General features: G+C 43.7%; 1 protein-coding gene across 4 annotated transcripts in view; it reads right to left on the reverse strand.

Annotated features, from left to right (window-relative positions):
• The window catches only part of fam221a (family with sequence similarity 221 member A), a 106,205-nt gene extending 93,669 nt beyond the window's left edge, over nucleotides 1–12,536 (reverse strand). For 3 of the 4 annotated variants that reach the window (XM_068050886.1, XM_068050875.1, XM_068050904.1), the window contains exons 1-2: nucleotides 12,466–12,536; nucleotides 4,364–4,537 (exon numbers count right to left, since the gene is read on the reverse strand). In XM_068050886.1, coding sequence (XP_067906987.1) covers nucleotides 4,364–4,537; nucleotides 12,466–12,530 — 239 coding nt within the window. In that variant the 5' untranslated portion in view covers nucleotides 12,531–12,536. The remainder of the gene's footprint in view (nucleotides 1–4,363; nucleotides 4,538–12,465) is intronic. The other variant, XM_068050895.1, reaches the window with a different exon arrangement.
• Between the last annotated feature and the right edge of the window lie 515 nt (nucleotides 12,537–13,051).

Consider the following 13,051-nt stretch of genomic DNA (forward strand, 5'->3'; position numbering starts at 1 on the left):
TTTAGGCAAGAGTGATCATAGGGCGGCGCAGTGGTTAGCACCGCAGCCTCACAGCTCCAGGGACCCGGGTTCGATTCCGGGTACTGCCTGTGTGGAGTTTGCAAGTTCTCCCTGTGTCTGCATGGGTTTTCTCCGGGTGCTCCGGTTTCCTCCCACAAGCCAAAAGACTTGCAGGTTGATAGGTAAATTGGCCATTATAAATTGTCACTAGTATAGGTAGGTGGTAGGGAAATATAGGGACAGGTGGGGATGTTTGGTAGGAATATGGGATTAGTGTAGGATTAGTATAAATGGGTGGTTGATGTTCGGCACAGACTCGGTGGGCCGAAGGGCCTGTTTCAGTGCTGTATCTCTAATCTAATTTCACATTCAGCTGGGGAGAGAGAAGTTTGGGTCTGAAACGAGTGTCTTAAACTTAAATAAAGGCAATTACAAGGATATGAAGACAGAGTTGGCTACAGTGGACTGAGAAAATAAGTTAAAAGGTAAGACGGTAGAGAAGCAGTGGCAGATATTTAAGGAGGTATTTCATAACTCTCAACAAAGATATATTCAATTGAAAAAGAAAGACTCTTTGAGAAGGATGCACCATCCATGGCTAACTAAGGAAGTTAAGAATGGCATCAAATTGAAAGAAAAGGGGTACAATACTACAAAAATTAGTGGTAGGCCAAAAGATTGGGAAAATTTTAGAAACTAGCAGAGGATGACTAAAAAAAGGGGAGAAATTAGAGTATGAGAGTAAACTAGCAAGAAATATAAAAACAGACAGAAAAAGCTTCTACAAATATATAAAAGAGAAGAGAGTAGCTAAAGTAAGTGTTGTTCCCTTAGAGAAAAGACTGGGGAATTAATAATGGGAAACAAGGAAATGGTAGAGATTTTGAACAAGTATTTTGTATCTGTCTTCACAACAGAAGACACAAAAAACATCTCAAAAATAGCAGAAAATCAAGAGGCAAAAGGAACAGAAGAACTTAAAACAATCACTATCACTAGAGAAAAAAGTACTCGGAAAACTAACAGAACTAAAGGCTGACAAGTCCCCTGTATGTGATGGCCTGCAACCAAGGGTCTTAAAAGAAGTCGCAACAGAGATAGTGGATACATTGTTTGTAATCTTCCAAAATTCCCTAGATTCTGGAAAGGTCCCAGCAGATTAGAAAACCACAAATGTAACACATCTATTCAAGAAATGGGGAAGGAAGACAGACAGCAGGAAACTATAGGCCAGTTAGCCTAACATCTGTCATTGGGAACATGCTAGAATCCATTATTAAGGTAGTAGCAGGATATTTAGAAAATCATTATGCAATCAGGCAGAGTCAACATGGTTTTATGAAAGGTAAATCGTGTTTGACAAATTTATTAGCATTCTTTGAGGATGTAACAAGCAGGGTGGATAAAGGGGAACCAGTAGATGTACTGTATTTGGATTTCCATAAGGCATTCGATAAGGTGTCACATAAAAGATTACGTCACAAGATAAGAATTCATGATGTCGGGGTAATACATTAGCATGGATAGAGGATTGGCTAACTAACAGGAAACAGAGAGTTTGGATAAATGGGGATTTCAGGTTGGCAAACTGTAACTAGTGGAGTGCCATTGGGATCAGTGCTGGGACGACAACTATACATGATCTGTATTAATGAATTGGATGGAGGGACCAAATGTATTGTTGCCAAATTTGCAAGCAATACAAAAATAGGTAGGAAAGCAAGTTGTGAAGAGGACACAGTGTCTGCAAAGAGATATAGCTAGGTTAAGTGAATGGGCAAAAATTTGGCAGATGGAGTATAATGTGGGAAAACGTGAGGTTGTTCCCTTTGGCTAGAAGACTAAAAGCAGAATATTATTTCCATGGGCAGAAACAGCAGAATGCTGCGGTACAGAGGGATCTGGGAGTCCTTGTACATGAATCACAAAAAGTTAGCATGCAGGTACATCAAGTAATTAGGAAGGCAAATGGAATGTTGGCATTTAATGCAAGGGGGATGCAGTATATAAGTAGGGAAATTTTGCTACAACTGTACAGGGCAATGGTGAGACCGCACCTAGAGTGCCATGTACAATTTTGGCCTCCTTACTTAAGAAAGGATATACCTGCATTGGAAGCAGCTCAGAGAAGGCTCACTCTGCTGATTCCTGGGATGTTACTGTTGTCTTATAAGGAGGCTGAGCATATTGGCCGATACTCATTGGAGTTTAGAAGATTGAGAGGTGATCTTATTGAAACATATAAGATTCTAAGCGGCTTGACAGGGTAGATGCTGAGAGGATGTTTCGCCTTATGGGGGAATCTAGAACTAGGGGGACACAGTTTCAAAATAAGGAATCTCCCTTTTAAGACAAAGATGAGACAGAGATGGAATTCTCTTCCCCAGAGAGCAGTGGAGGCTGGGTCATTGAATATATTCAAGGCTGAGTTAGGCAGATTTTTGATCTACAAAGGAGTCAAGGGTTATGGGGGGCAGGCAGGAAACTGGAGTTTAGACCACAAACAAATCTACTATGATCTTAGTAAATGGCAGAGCAGGCTTGAGGGACTGAAAAGCCTACTCCTGCTCCTATTTCTTATGTTCTTATGTATCATGTTGCATTATTCATCAGCGTAAGTTACAGCCCCAAGTTTGGTATCATCTGTAATTTTTAATGTTGAATTACTTGTTCATTAATCCAAATAATTCATGTAAATTATGAATAAAAGTGATCCCACAAGAACACAAGAAACAGGAGCAGAAGTAGACCAGATGGCCCATTGAGCCTGCTCCGCCATTCAAAACGATTGTGGCTGACCTTGGGCTTCAACTCCACTTCCTGCCCGCTCCTTTATTCCCTGCGAGACCAAAAATCTATCTATCCCAGCCTTAAATGTATTCAATGAATCCCAGAACTAATCCTTTTGGAACACAGCTTTCTACCTTCTTCCAACCTGAATACCTACCCGTTACGCCTACCTCTGTGCTTTATATATTTTAGCCAATTTGCTATCCATTCAGCTATTTGTCCCTGACTCCAAATACACTAACCTTTGTCATGAGTCTACTGTATGTTAACTTAATTGAAGGCCTTTTAAAAATTAAAATATATGGCATCTACATTACACTTATCTATTCTTTCTATGATCTCTTCAAAGAGCTCTATCAGGTTAGTTAAGCATGATTTAGCTTTTTGGAATTCATGCTGACTATTATTTTGTTATATTTTCCGTCTCTTGATGCTCTTGTAACACTTCTTTTAGTATAGATTCCAGTATCTTTCCCAAGATTGGCTTTAAGCTGACTGCTTTATAGTTCCCAGGTTTAGTTCCATCTCACTTTTTGTATAATCAAGTTCAAATTCCACCTTGCCAGTTTGAGAATTGAAATTCCACTTTCATTTTTAAATCTGGAAATAAATAGCTGGTATTAGTAAAAGTGAGCGTAAAACTGTTAGATTGTTGTAAAAACCCAATGGTTCATTGGTAGGGAAGAGACTTGCCATCTTTATTCAGTTTAGTATACCTGTGACTCTAGTCCTATACCAGTATAGTTGACTCTTAATTGCCCTCTAAAGCGGCCTAGCAACCCAGTTGGTGCGGGACTGAGGTCATGTGTCGGCTAGACTGGGTGGTGAGAGCAGGTTTCCGTCCCTAAAGGTCATTAGTGAACCAACTAAGTTTTAACAACAACCTGCCAGCTTTATGGTCACTTTTACTGAACCTAACTTGATATTTCCAGTTATTAGACTGAATTCAAATTCTCATTCCCTGGATTATTAGTTCAGGCCTTCGAATTATGAAGCCAGTCACAGAACCATTAAACTATCCTACCCAGCCACCCAATGCAGATAAAGAATAGAAGGTAAGAGTGAAAATGAAGAACAAAGGCAGAAAAATAAAAAAACAAATAAGTAAATATGTCAAAGTGAAAATTACATACAATAAAGAATAAATAGCCAAATGAAAACAAAGTAAGAAAAATTATGAAAATGAAAGCAATGGAAATGTTTAGAGGTTACGGCACAGCCTTCTTAATCATAGTCTCTGGAACATGGAGCTATTACTTTGACTAGGCACGTAATATTCGCACCCCACAAGTGCCAGCAATGACCATGTCCAACAAGAGAGAGTCTAACCGCCACCCTGACATTCAAAGGCATTATCATCTCCAAATCCCCGACCTGAAGGTCACCATGAAGAGTCTCATGCAGGACCCAACATATTAAATTTCTGTTAGTTGTTGATTTTAGTCATTTGTGCTTGACTGGCATGTTGAGAGATTTGATTGATGGCTGACATCACCAATTTGTCCAAAAGGGCAAGCAAGATACACTAAAATTTTAATATACGAACAAAAGAAAACAAAGTTCTAAAATCTACCTGTGCCTGCAAAAACAAAGTGTTTCTGGACCAACTAATTTGCAGTCAATGCCATTGGGTGATGTCCAGCTGACAAACAATCGATTTCGTAATCGTGTTGGCAATACTTCCTTCTTGTACCTTTCATATTCCTCCGGCGTAAAGAGAGTGCCACCATCATCCTCACCAACGATCCTATGACCAAAAATAACTAAATTAAAGCTACAATCACTAATTCAATTAGTAAACAAAAAATTGGCACCGTACACAGATCCAAAGAATATTATGTTTTTACATAAGTTGATGAAAAAAGTATTGAAGTTTTTTGCAATATTCAAGAAAATATATTTGTTTAATAATTTATTGAACAGATCAACTACATTTCTCTCCCTCTTTCATTATTTATTTTTACAAACTGCATAGTGGACCCACACTGAAGGACTGCCACAAATTTTCCAACTTTTGTTATACTATGAAAAATGACGACTCATGATTCTGATTTATACATCCAGCTTTCTAAGAGGTTCAGTTGGGACTGGCTATGAATCTTATTATTTTACCAGTACATCTCCAGCGGTCTTCCTCAAAGGCTGAGGAGTGGAGCTCAGAAGTGAGCAGAACAACAGCAAAGAGACAAAGCAGAAGCAGAGAATCAGTCAAGGCCTGAGGCTTATCAGACAGATATCTGAGAAAGGAGTGGTTGGTGACAGTAAAGTGCTGGTAGCATTGCAAAGGTAAGTTGCAACCTTGCTCTTTTTTGATCCACACAACACAGTGTAATGATGGCTGAAAGGGAGCTCAATTTTTTCCTGGAATTTGACTGATGTACTGTTTTACTGAAAAAGAATTAAAAGGTAACTCATTTGCAAGTAAAATAATATGGAAGCCACTTGGCTAAGAAACACATTTGGATGAACCAAAGCATTACTTACCACATTTGAATATAATAATGCAGCAGTTAGTGACTGCCCTTATATATTACATTTCTACAGGAAATGCAGGGGAAAACTAGACCACCCAAAAGAAAGAATGAAAAATTTTACTGTCAGCACTAACACGAGAATAGCTTTCTTGAAAACTTGAAATTGAGAGGTCATTTGGTACCTCAAAGCTGTTCCTTCCAATATCTACTCTATCATGCACTCTACCCATTTATTTAATCCACTGCAGAGAGTTTTGCATTATAATAAGTAAAACTCCAGAACATTCATCCAGCCCAATCTCCATTATTTAACTCTGCTCTGTTGCCCTCCAGATATTGGGTTTGAAATCTGTGATCCTCCCAGCCCCAGTACAGATCCAGAATTATAATTTCTTGTGAAATATTTCATCATCTTGGTCTAATTTTGACACAATAACACAGTTACCAGCTCCTTTTTACTGCTATGCAAATATATTTGCATACAAATTATTTCATAAGAAATCTACTTCCTTGATCTTTTATCATTTCATCATTTTCATTCAGGAAGTCCTCACACAATTGGAAAAAGACAGTGTGGGGATGGTGGCGTAGTGATGATGTTACAGGACTAATAATCAGAGGCCTTGACTAATGGTCTGGGGATACGAGTACAAATTCCACCATGGCAGCTGGTGGAATTTAATTTCAATCAATTAATAAATCTGCAGTTAAAAGCTAATATCAGCAATGGTGACCATGAAACTATCAGATTGTCATAAAATCCCATCTGGTTCACTAATGTCCTTCCAGCAAGGAAATCTGCTATCCTAACTGGTCTAGTTTGACTCTTAACTGCCCTCTGAACTGGCCTAGCAAGCCACTCAAATGTACCAAACTGCTACAGAAAAGTCAAAAAATAAAAGCAGACAGATCACCTGGCATTGACCTAGGCACCTGAAACGACAAAGGCACATCCTGCCCAGTCAGCCCTGCAAAGTTCTCCTTACTAACATCTGGAGACTTGTGCCAAAATTGAGAGAGCTGCCCCACAGACTAGTCAAGCAACAACCTGACATAGTCATACTCAAATACTCACCTTCCTGCCAATGTCCCAGTCTCCTCCATCACCATCCCTGGATATGTCATGTCCCACTGGCAGGTGGTGGCACAGTGGTGTACAGTCAGGAGGGAGTTGCCCAGTGGGTCCTCAATATTGAATCTGGACCTCATGATGTCAAATATGGGCAAATGTGCTGATAACCACCTGCTGCACTCCATGTTGAACACCACTGAGAAGAAGCAGAGGGTCTCCAGGGCACAGATTGTACTCTGGGTAGGGGACTTCGATGTCCATCACCAAAAGTGGCTCAGTAGCACCACTACTGGCCAAGCTGACTGAGTCCTGAAGGACGTATCTTCCAGACTGGGCCTGTGGTAGGTGGTGAGGGAATCAACAAGAGGGAAAAACATGCTTGACCTTGCTCTCACCAATATGTGTCACAGATGCACCTGTCCATGACAGTATTGGTAGTAGTGCCCACCGCACAGTCCCTGTGGAGACGAAGTCCTGTCTTGACACTGCGGATACCCTGCATTGTGTTGTGTGGGACTACCACCGTGCTAAATGGGATAGCTTCAGAACAGATCTAGTAGCTCTGTGAGCCATAAGCAGCAGCAGAATTGTATTCAACCACAATCTTTAACTTCATGGCCTGGCAACTCCTTCACTCTACCATTACCATCAAGCCAGGGAATCAATGAGGAGTGCAGGAGAGCAAGCCAGAACCAGCACCAGGCATACCTGGAAATGAGATGCAAACCTGGTGAAGCTACAACACAGGAGTACATACATGCTAAATAGTGGAAACAGCATGCTATAAGCAGAGCTAAGCGATCCCACAACCAACAGATCAGATCAAAGTTCTGCAGTCCTGCCACATCCAGTCATGAATGGTGGTGGACAATTAAACAATGAACTGGAGGAGAAGGCTCCACAAACACCCCCATCCTCAATGATGTGGGAACCCAACACGTCAGTGCAAAAGACAGGTTGAAGCATTTGTATTCATCTTCATCCAGAAGCACTGAGTAATGAATGACCCATCTTGGCCTCCTCCTGAAGTCCCAGCATCACAGATGCCAGTCTTCAGCAAATACGATTCACTCCAGGTGATATCAAGAAACAGCTGAAGGCCGTGGATACAGTAATGGCTATGGGCCCTGACAACATCATCAGTATTACTGAACTCTTGAGCTCCAGAACTAGCCACACCTCTAGCCAAGCTGTTCCAGTACAGCTACAACACTGACCTCTACCCCAGAATGTGGAAAATTGCCTCAGTATGTCCTGCCCACAAAAAGCAGGACAAATCGAATCCAGCCAACTACCACCTCATCAGTCTACTCTCGATCATCAGCAAAGAAATGGAAGGTGTCGTCGACAGTGCTATCAAGCAGCACTTAATCAGCAATAACCTGCTCATTACTGCTCAGTTTGGGTTCCAACACAGTCAGCCAGCTCCAGACCTCATTACAGCCTTGGTCCAAATATGGAGAAAAGAGCTGAATTCCAGAGGTGAGGTGAGAGTTACTGATTTTGACATCAAGACAGCAAGGAGCCCTAGGAAAACCTGAAGTTAATGGGAATCAGGGGCAAAACTCTCTGCTGGTTGATCATACTTAGCACAAAGGAAGATGGCTGTGGTTGTTGGAGGCCCATCATCTAAGCCCAGGACATCACTGCAGGAGTTCCTTAGGGTAGTGTCCTAGGCCCAACCATCTTCAGCTGCTGCATCAATGACCTTCCCTGCATCATAAGGTCAGAAGTGGGGATGTTCGTTGATGATTGCACAATATTCAGCACCATTTGCAACTCCTCAAATACTGGAGCAGTCCATATCCAAATGCAGCAAAACCTGGACAACATTCAGGCTTTGGCTGATAAGTGGCAAGTAACATTCGCACCACACAAGTGCCAGGCAATGACCATCTCCAACAAGAGAATCTAACCATTTCCCCATGACATTCAATGGCATTACTATCGCTGAATCCCTCACCATCAACATCCTGGGGGTTATCATTGACCAGAAACTTAATTGGACCAGCCATATAAATACTACGGCTACAAGAGCAGGTCAGAGACTGAGAATTCTGCAATGAGTAACCCACCTCCTGACTTCCCAAAGCCTGTCCACCATCTACAAAGCACAAGTCAGGAGTGTGATGGAATACTCTCCACATGCCTGGTTGAGTGTAGCTCCAACAACATTCAAGGAGCTTAACACTATCCAGGACAATTCAGCCCACTTCCATCAACACTCCATCCACCACCTTAAACATTCACTCCCTCCACCACTGGCGCACAGTGGCAGCAGTGTATACCATATACAAAATGCACTGCAGCAACTCACCACGCCTCCTTCAACAGCACCTTCCAAACCTGGGACCACTACCACCTAGAAGAACAAGGGCAGCAGATGCATGTGAAGATGACTCCCTGCAAGCTACCCTCCAAGCCACATTCCATCCTGACTTGCAACTATATCGTCGTTCCCTCACTGTCACTGTTAAAAACCTGACTGCAGGAACAGCTCACCACCACCTTCTCAAGGGCAATTAGGGATGGGCAACAAATGCTGGCCTTGTCAGCGATGCTCACATCCTGTGAAAGAATAAAAACATTTGGAATGGAGTTAAACAGATGCAACTTCTGTCATAAATGATTTGTAACAACTTGTAACCATAAAAATTAACAGCAGCCATTCACCCTATTGTGTGTGATAGCTCTTTGGTGGAGCAATCCAAAACTAATCCCACTGCTCTGTGCTCTTCCCATTGTTTGTGATTGAGGTATTTGTCAATGATAATATAAAAGTTGCAATGGTAATCACTTAATTACTCCTTGTGGCAAAGCATTTTGTGCTCCAACAGCCCTTTACATAACAAAATTTGTTCTAACCTTTCTCCCCATTCTCAGCAATTATTAAAAATTAATGTCACCTTATTAATGATTGCCAAACCAATAGGATGTCCCTATTCATCATCAAAACCTTCAGAATTTGAAAATCTTCTATCAAGTCTTCTGTTAGCTTCCACTGCTCCAATGAAAATAGTCCCACTGTTGGCTGCCTCATCAGAACTAGTTTCCCATGGGTGGCATTTTGTCTTGGTGAAACAATGCTGTCTATGGACTGAAATATCACCTTTACCAGTCAGTCAGCAGAAAGAAGGCAACTTTAGTCCCAACAGTCTGGGCTCACAAGAGCACAAGAAACAGCAGCAGGAGCCTACCATATGGCCCATCGAGCCTACTCCACCAGTCAAAACGAGCGTGGCGGATCTTACGCTTTAATTCCACTGTTCTGCCCAATTGCCATAACCCTTGATTTCTGAGAGACCAAAAATCTGTCTATCGCAGCCTTTAATGTATTCAAGGATGTGCTGGGATGAGGGAGCAGTACCACAGTACATGTGCGATGCCAATATCATCACCCTCTATAAGAACAAGGGTGACCGCGGTGACTGCAACAACTACCGTGGAATCTCCCTGCTCAGCATATTGGGGAATGTCTTCGCTCGAGTTGTTTTAAACAAACTCCAGAAGCTGGCTGAGCATGTCTACCTTGAGGCACAGTGTGGCTTTCAAGCAGAGAGATCCACCATTCACATGCTGTTCTCTCTTCGCCAGCTACAGGAGAAATGCCACGAACAGATGCCCCTCTACGTTGCTTTCATTGATCTCACCAAAGCCTTTTACCTCATCAGCAGACGTGGTCTTTTCAGACTACCAGCAAAGATCGGATGTCTACCAAAGCTACTCAGTATCATCACCTCATTCCATGACAATATAAAAGGCACAATTCAGCATAGCAGTGCCTCATCAGACTCCTCTCCTATCCTGACTGGCGTGAAATAGGGCTGTGTTCACGCACCTACACTGTTTGGGATCTTCTTCTCACTGCTGCTCTCACATGCATTCAAGTCTTCAGAAGAAGGAATTTTCCTCCACACAAGATCAGATGGCAGGTTGTTCAACCTTGCCCATCTTAGAGCAAAGACCAAAGTACGGAAGGTCCTCATCAGGGAACTCCTCTTTGCTGACGATGCTGCATTAACATCCCACACAGAAAAGTGTCTGCAGAGACTCATCGACAGGATTGTGGCTGCCTGCAACAAATTTGGCCTAACCATCAGCCTCAAGAAAACGAACATCATGGGACAGGACGTCAGAAATGCGCCATCCATCAATATCAACGACCACGCTCTGAAAGTGGTTCAAGAGTTCACCTACCTAGGCTCAACTATCACCAGTAACCTGTCTCTCGATGCAGAAATCAACAAGCACATGGGAAAGGCATCCGCTGCTATGTCCAGACTGGCCAAGAGGGTGCGGGAGAATGGCGCAGTGACACGGAAAACAAAAGTCCGAGTGTATCAAGCCCGTGTCCTCAGTACCTTGCTCTATGGCAGCGAGGCCTGGACAACATACGTCAGCCAAGGGCGACGTCTCAACTCAGCCCATCTTCGCTGCCTCCGGAGAATCCTTGGCATCAGGTGGCAGGACCGTATCTCCAACGCAGAAGTCCTCGAGGCGGCCAACATCCCCAGCATATACACCGAACTGAGCCAGCGGCACTTGAGATGGCTTGGCCATGTGAGCCACATGGAAGATGGCAGAATCCCCAAGGACGCATTGCACAGCGAACTCGTCACTGGTATCAGAACCAGTGGGCGGCACAGTGGCGCAGTGGTTAGCACCGCAGCCTCACAGCTCCAGCGACCCGGGTTCAATTCCGGGTACTGCCTGTGTGGAGTTTGCAAGTTCTCCCTGTGTCTGCGTGGGTTTCCTCCGGGTCCTCCGGTTTCCTCCCACATGCCAAAGACTTGCAGGTTGATAGGTTAATTGGCCATTAGAAATTGCCCCTAGTATAGGTAGGTGGTAGGGAAATATAGGGACAGGTGGGGATGTGGTAGGAATATGGAATTAGTGTAGGATTAATATAAAATGGGTGGTTGATGGTCGGCACAGACTCGGTGGGCCGAAGGGCCTGTTTCAGTGCTGTATCTCTAAAACTAAAAAAAAACTAAAAACCACCGGCCGTCCATGTCTCCGCTTTAAAGACATCTGCAAACGCGACATAAAGTCCTGTGACATTGACCACAAATCGTGGGAGTCAGTTGCCGGTGATAGCCAGAGCTGGCGGGCAGCCATAAAGGCGGGGCTAAAGAGTGGCGAGTCAAAGAGACTTAGCAGTTGGCAGGAAAAAAGACAGAAGTGCAAGGAGACATCCAACTGTGTAACAGCCCCGACAACCAATTTTATCTGCAGTGCCTGTGGAAGAGTCTGTCACTCTAGAATTGGCCTTTATAGTCACTCCAAGCGCTGCTCCACAAACCACTGACCACCTCTAGGCGCTTACCCATTGTCTCTCGAGACAAGGAAGCCAAAGAAAGAAAGAAAGCATCGACAACCCTCTGGGGTAGAGAATTCCAAAGATTCACAACCCTTTCAGTGAAATAATTTCTCCCCATCTCAGTGCTAAATGACAGGCCCCTTATCCTGAGACTGTGCCCATGTTTTAGATTCCGACCAGACAATCTGTGTCTACCCTATGCAGCCCCTTCAGAATCTTGTATGTTTCAACAAGATCACCTCTCATTCTTCGAAACTCCAGAGAATATTTGCCCAATTTACTCAGCCTCTCATCATAGGACAATCCCCTCATCCCAGGTCCCAGAGAGACCCCAGTCCTGCCCAGAGCCCAGTCCCAGAGAGATCCCAGTCCTGCCCAGAGCACAGTCCCAGAGAGATCCCAGTCCTGCCTGGACCCCAGTCCCAGAGAGATCCAGGTTCCAGAGAGACTGCAATCCCATGCAGATTCCAGTCTCAGACAGACCCCAATCCAGGGAGACCCCGGTCCTGCCTAGACCCCAGCCCCGGACAGATACTGCCGACAGCACAAGGCAGGAGAATGCGATTCCCCCCGGAGTGCGCGCTGACGAGCCGGACTGCGGTTCTACAGGATGAGCCTGTGTAAGTCCGGCCTCCCCCGCGGTATCTCCACCTGTGTCACGGCCCAAGCCCAGGCCCCGGTCACTGTAGGCCGGTCCTGGCCGCTCTCTATACCCTTCCCCAGCCCAGCCTCCAACACACGGCGGACGGCGGACGGCGCACACTCAGGGCCAGTCAGGTGGTGGAGGCCATGGGCCGGCGGTTTCTAACCTCCGATATTCGAGATAAGAGTCGACGGCAGCCACCGCATCCTTATCCAGGCTGATTCGCTCCATCAGCACGTTGCTAAGCAACGGATCGCCGGGCAACCAACGCGACGCGGACAGCAGGTCAACCGAGCATGGGGGTGTGCATCGTACACAGCAAAAACAATATACACAGCAAAAACGATATACGTAGTACACAGCAAAAACAATATACATAGCAAAGACAATAAGAACAGCAAAAACAATATATACAGCAAAAAACTACACAGCAGAAACAATATACACAGCAAAAAAATGTACACACCAAAAACAATATACATAGCACACAGCAAAAACATTATACACAGCAAACACAATATACACAGTAAAAAATGTACACAGCAAACACAATACACACAGTAAAACCAATATACACAACAAACACAATATACCACAGTAAAAACAATATACACAGCAAACATAATATACACAGCAAAAATAATATACATAGTAAAAACAATGAACACAGCAAAAACAATATACACAGCAAACACAATACACACAGTAAAAAATGAACACAGCAAAAACAATATACACAGCAAACACAATAC

The sequence above is a fragment of the Heterodontus francisci genome, chromosome 2 (assembly GCF_036365525.1).
Source record: "Heterodontus francisci isolate sHetFra1 chromosome 2, sHetFra1.hap1, whole genome shotgun sequence".
Taxonomy (NCBI): domain Eukaryota; kingdom Metazoa; phylum Chordata; class Chondrichthyes; order Heterodontiformes; family Heterodontidae; genus Heterodontus; species Heterodontus francisci.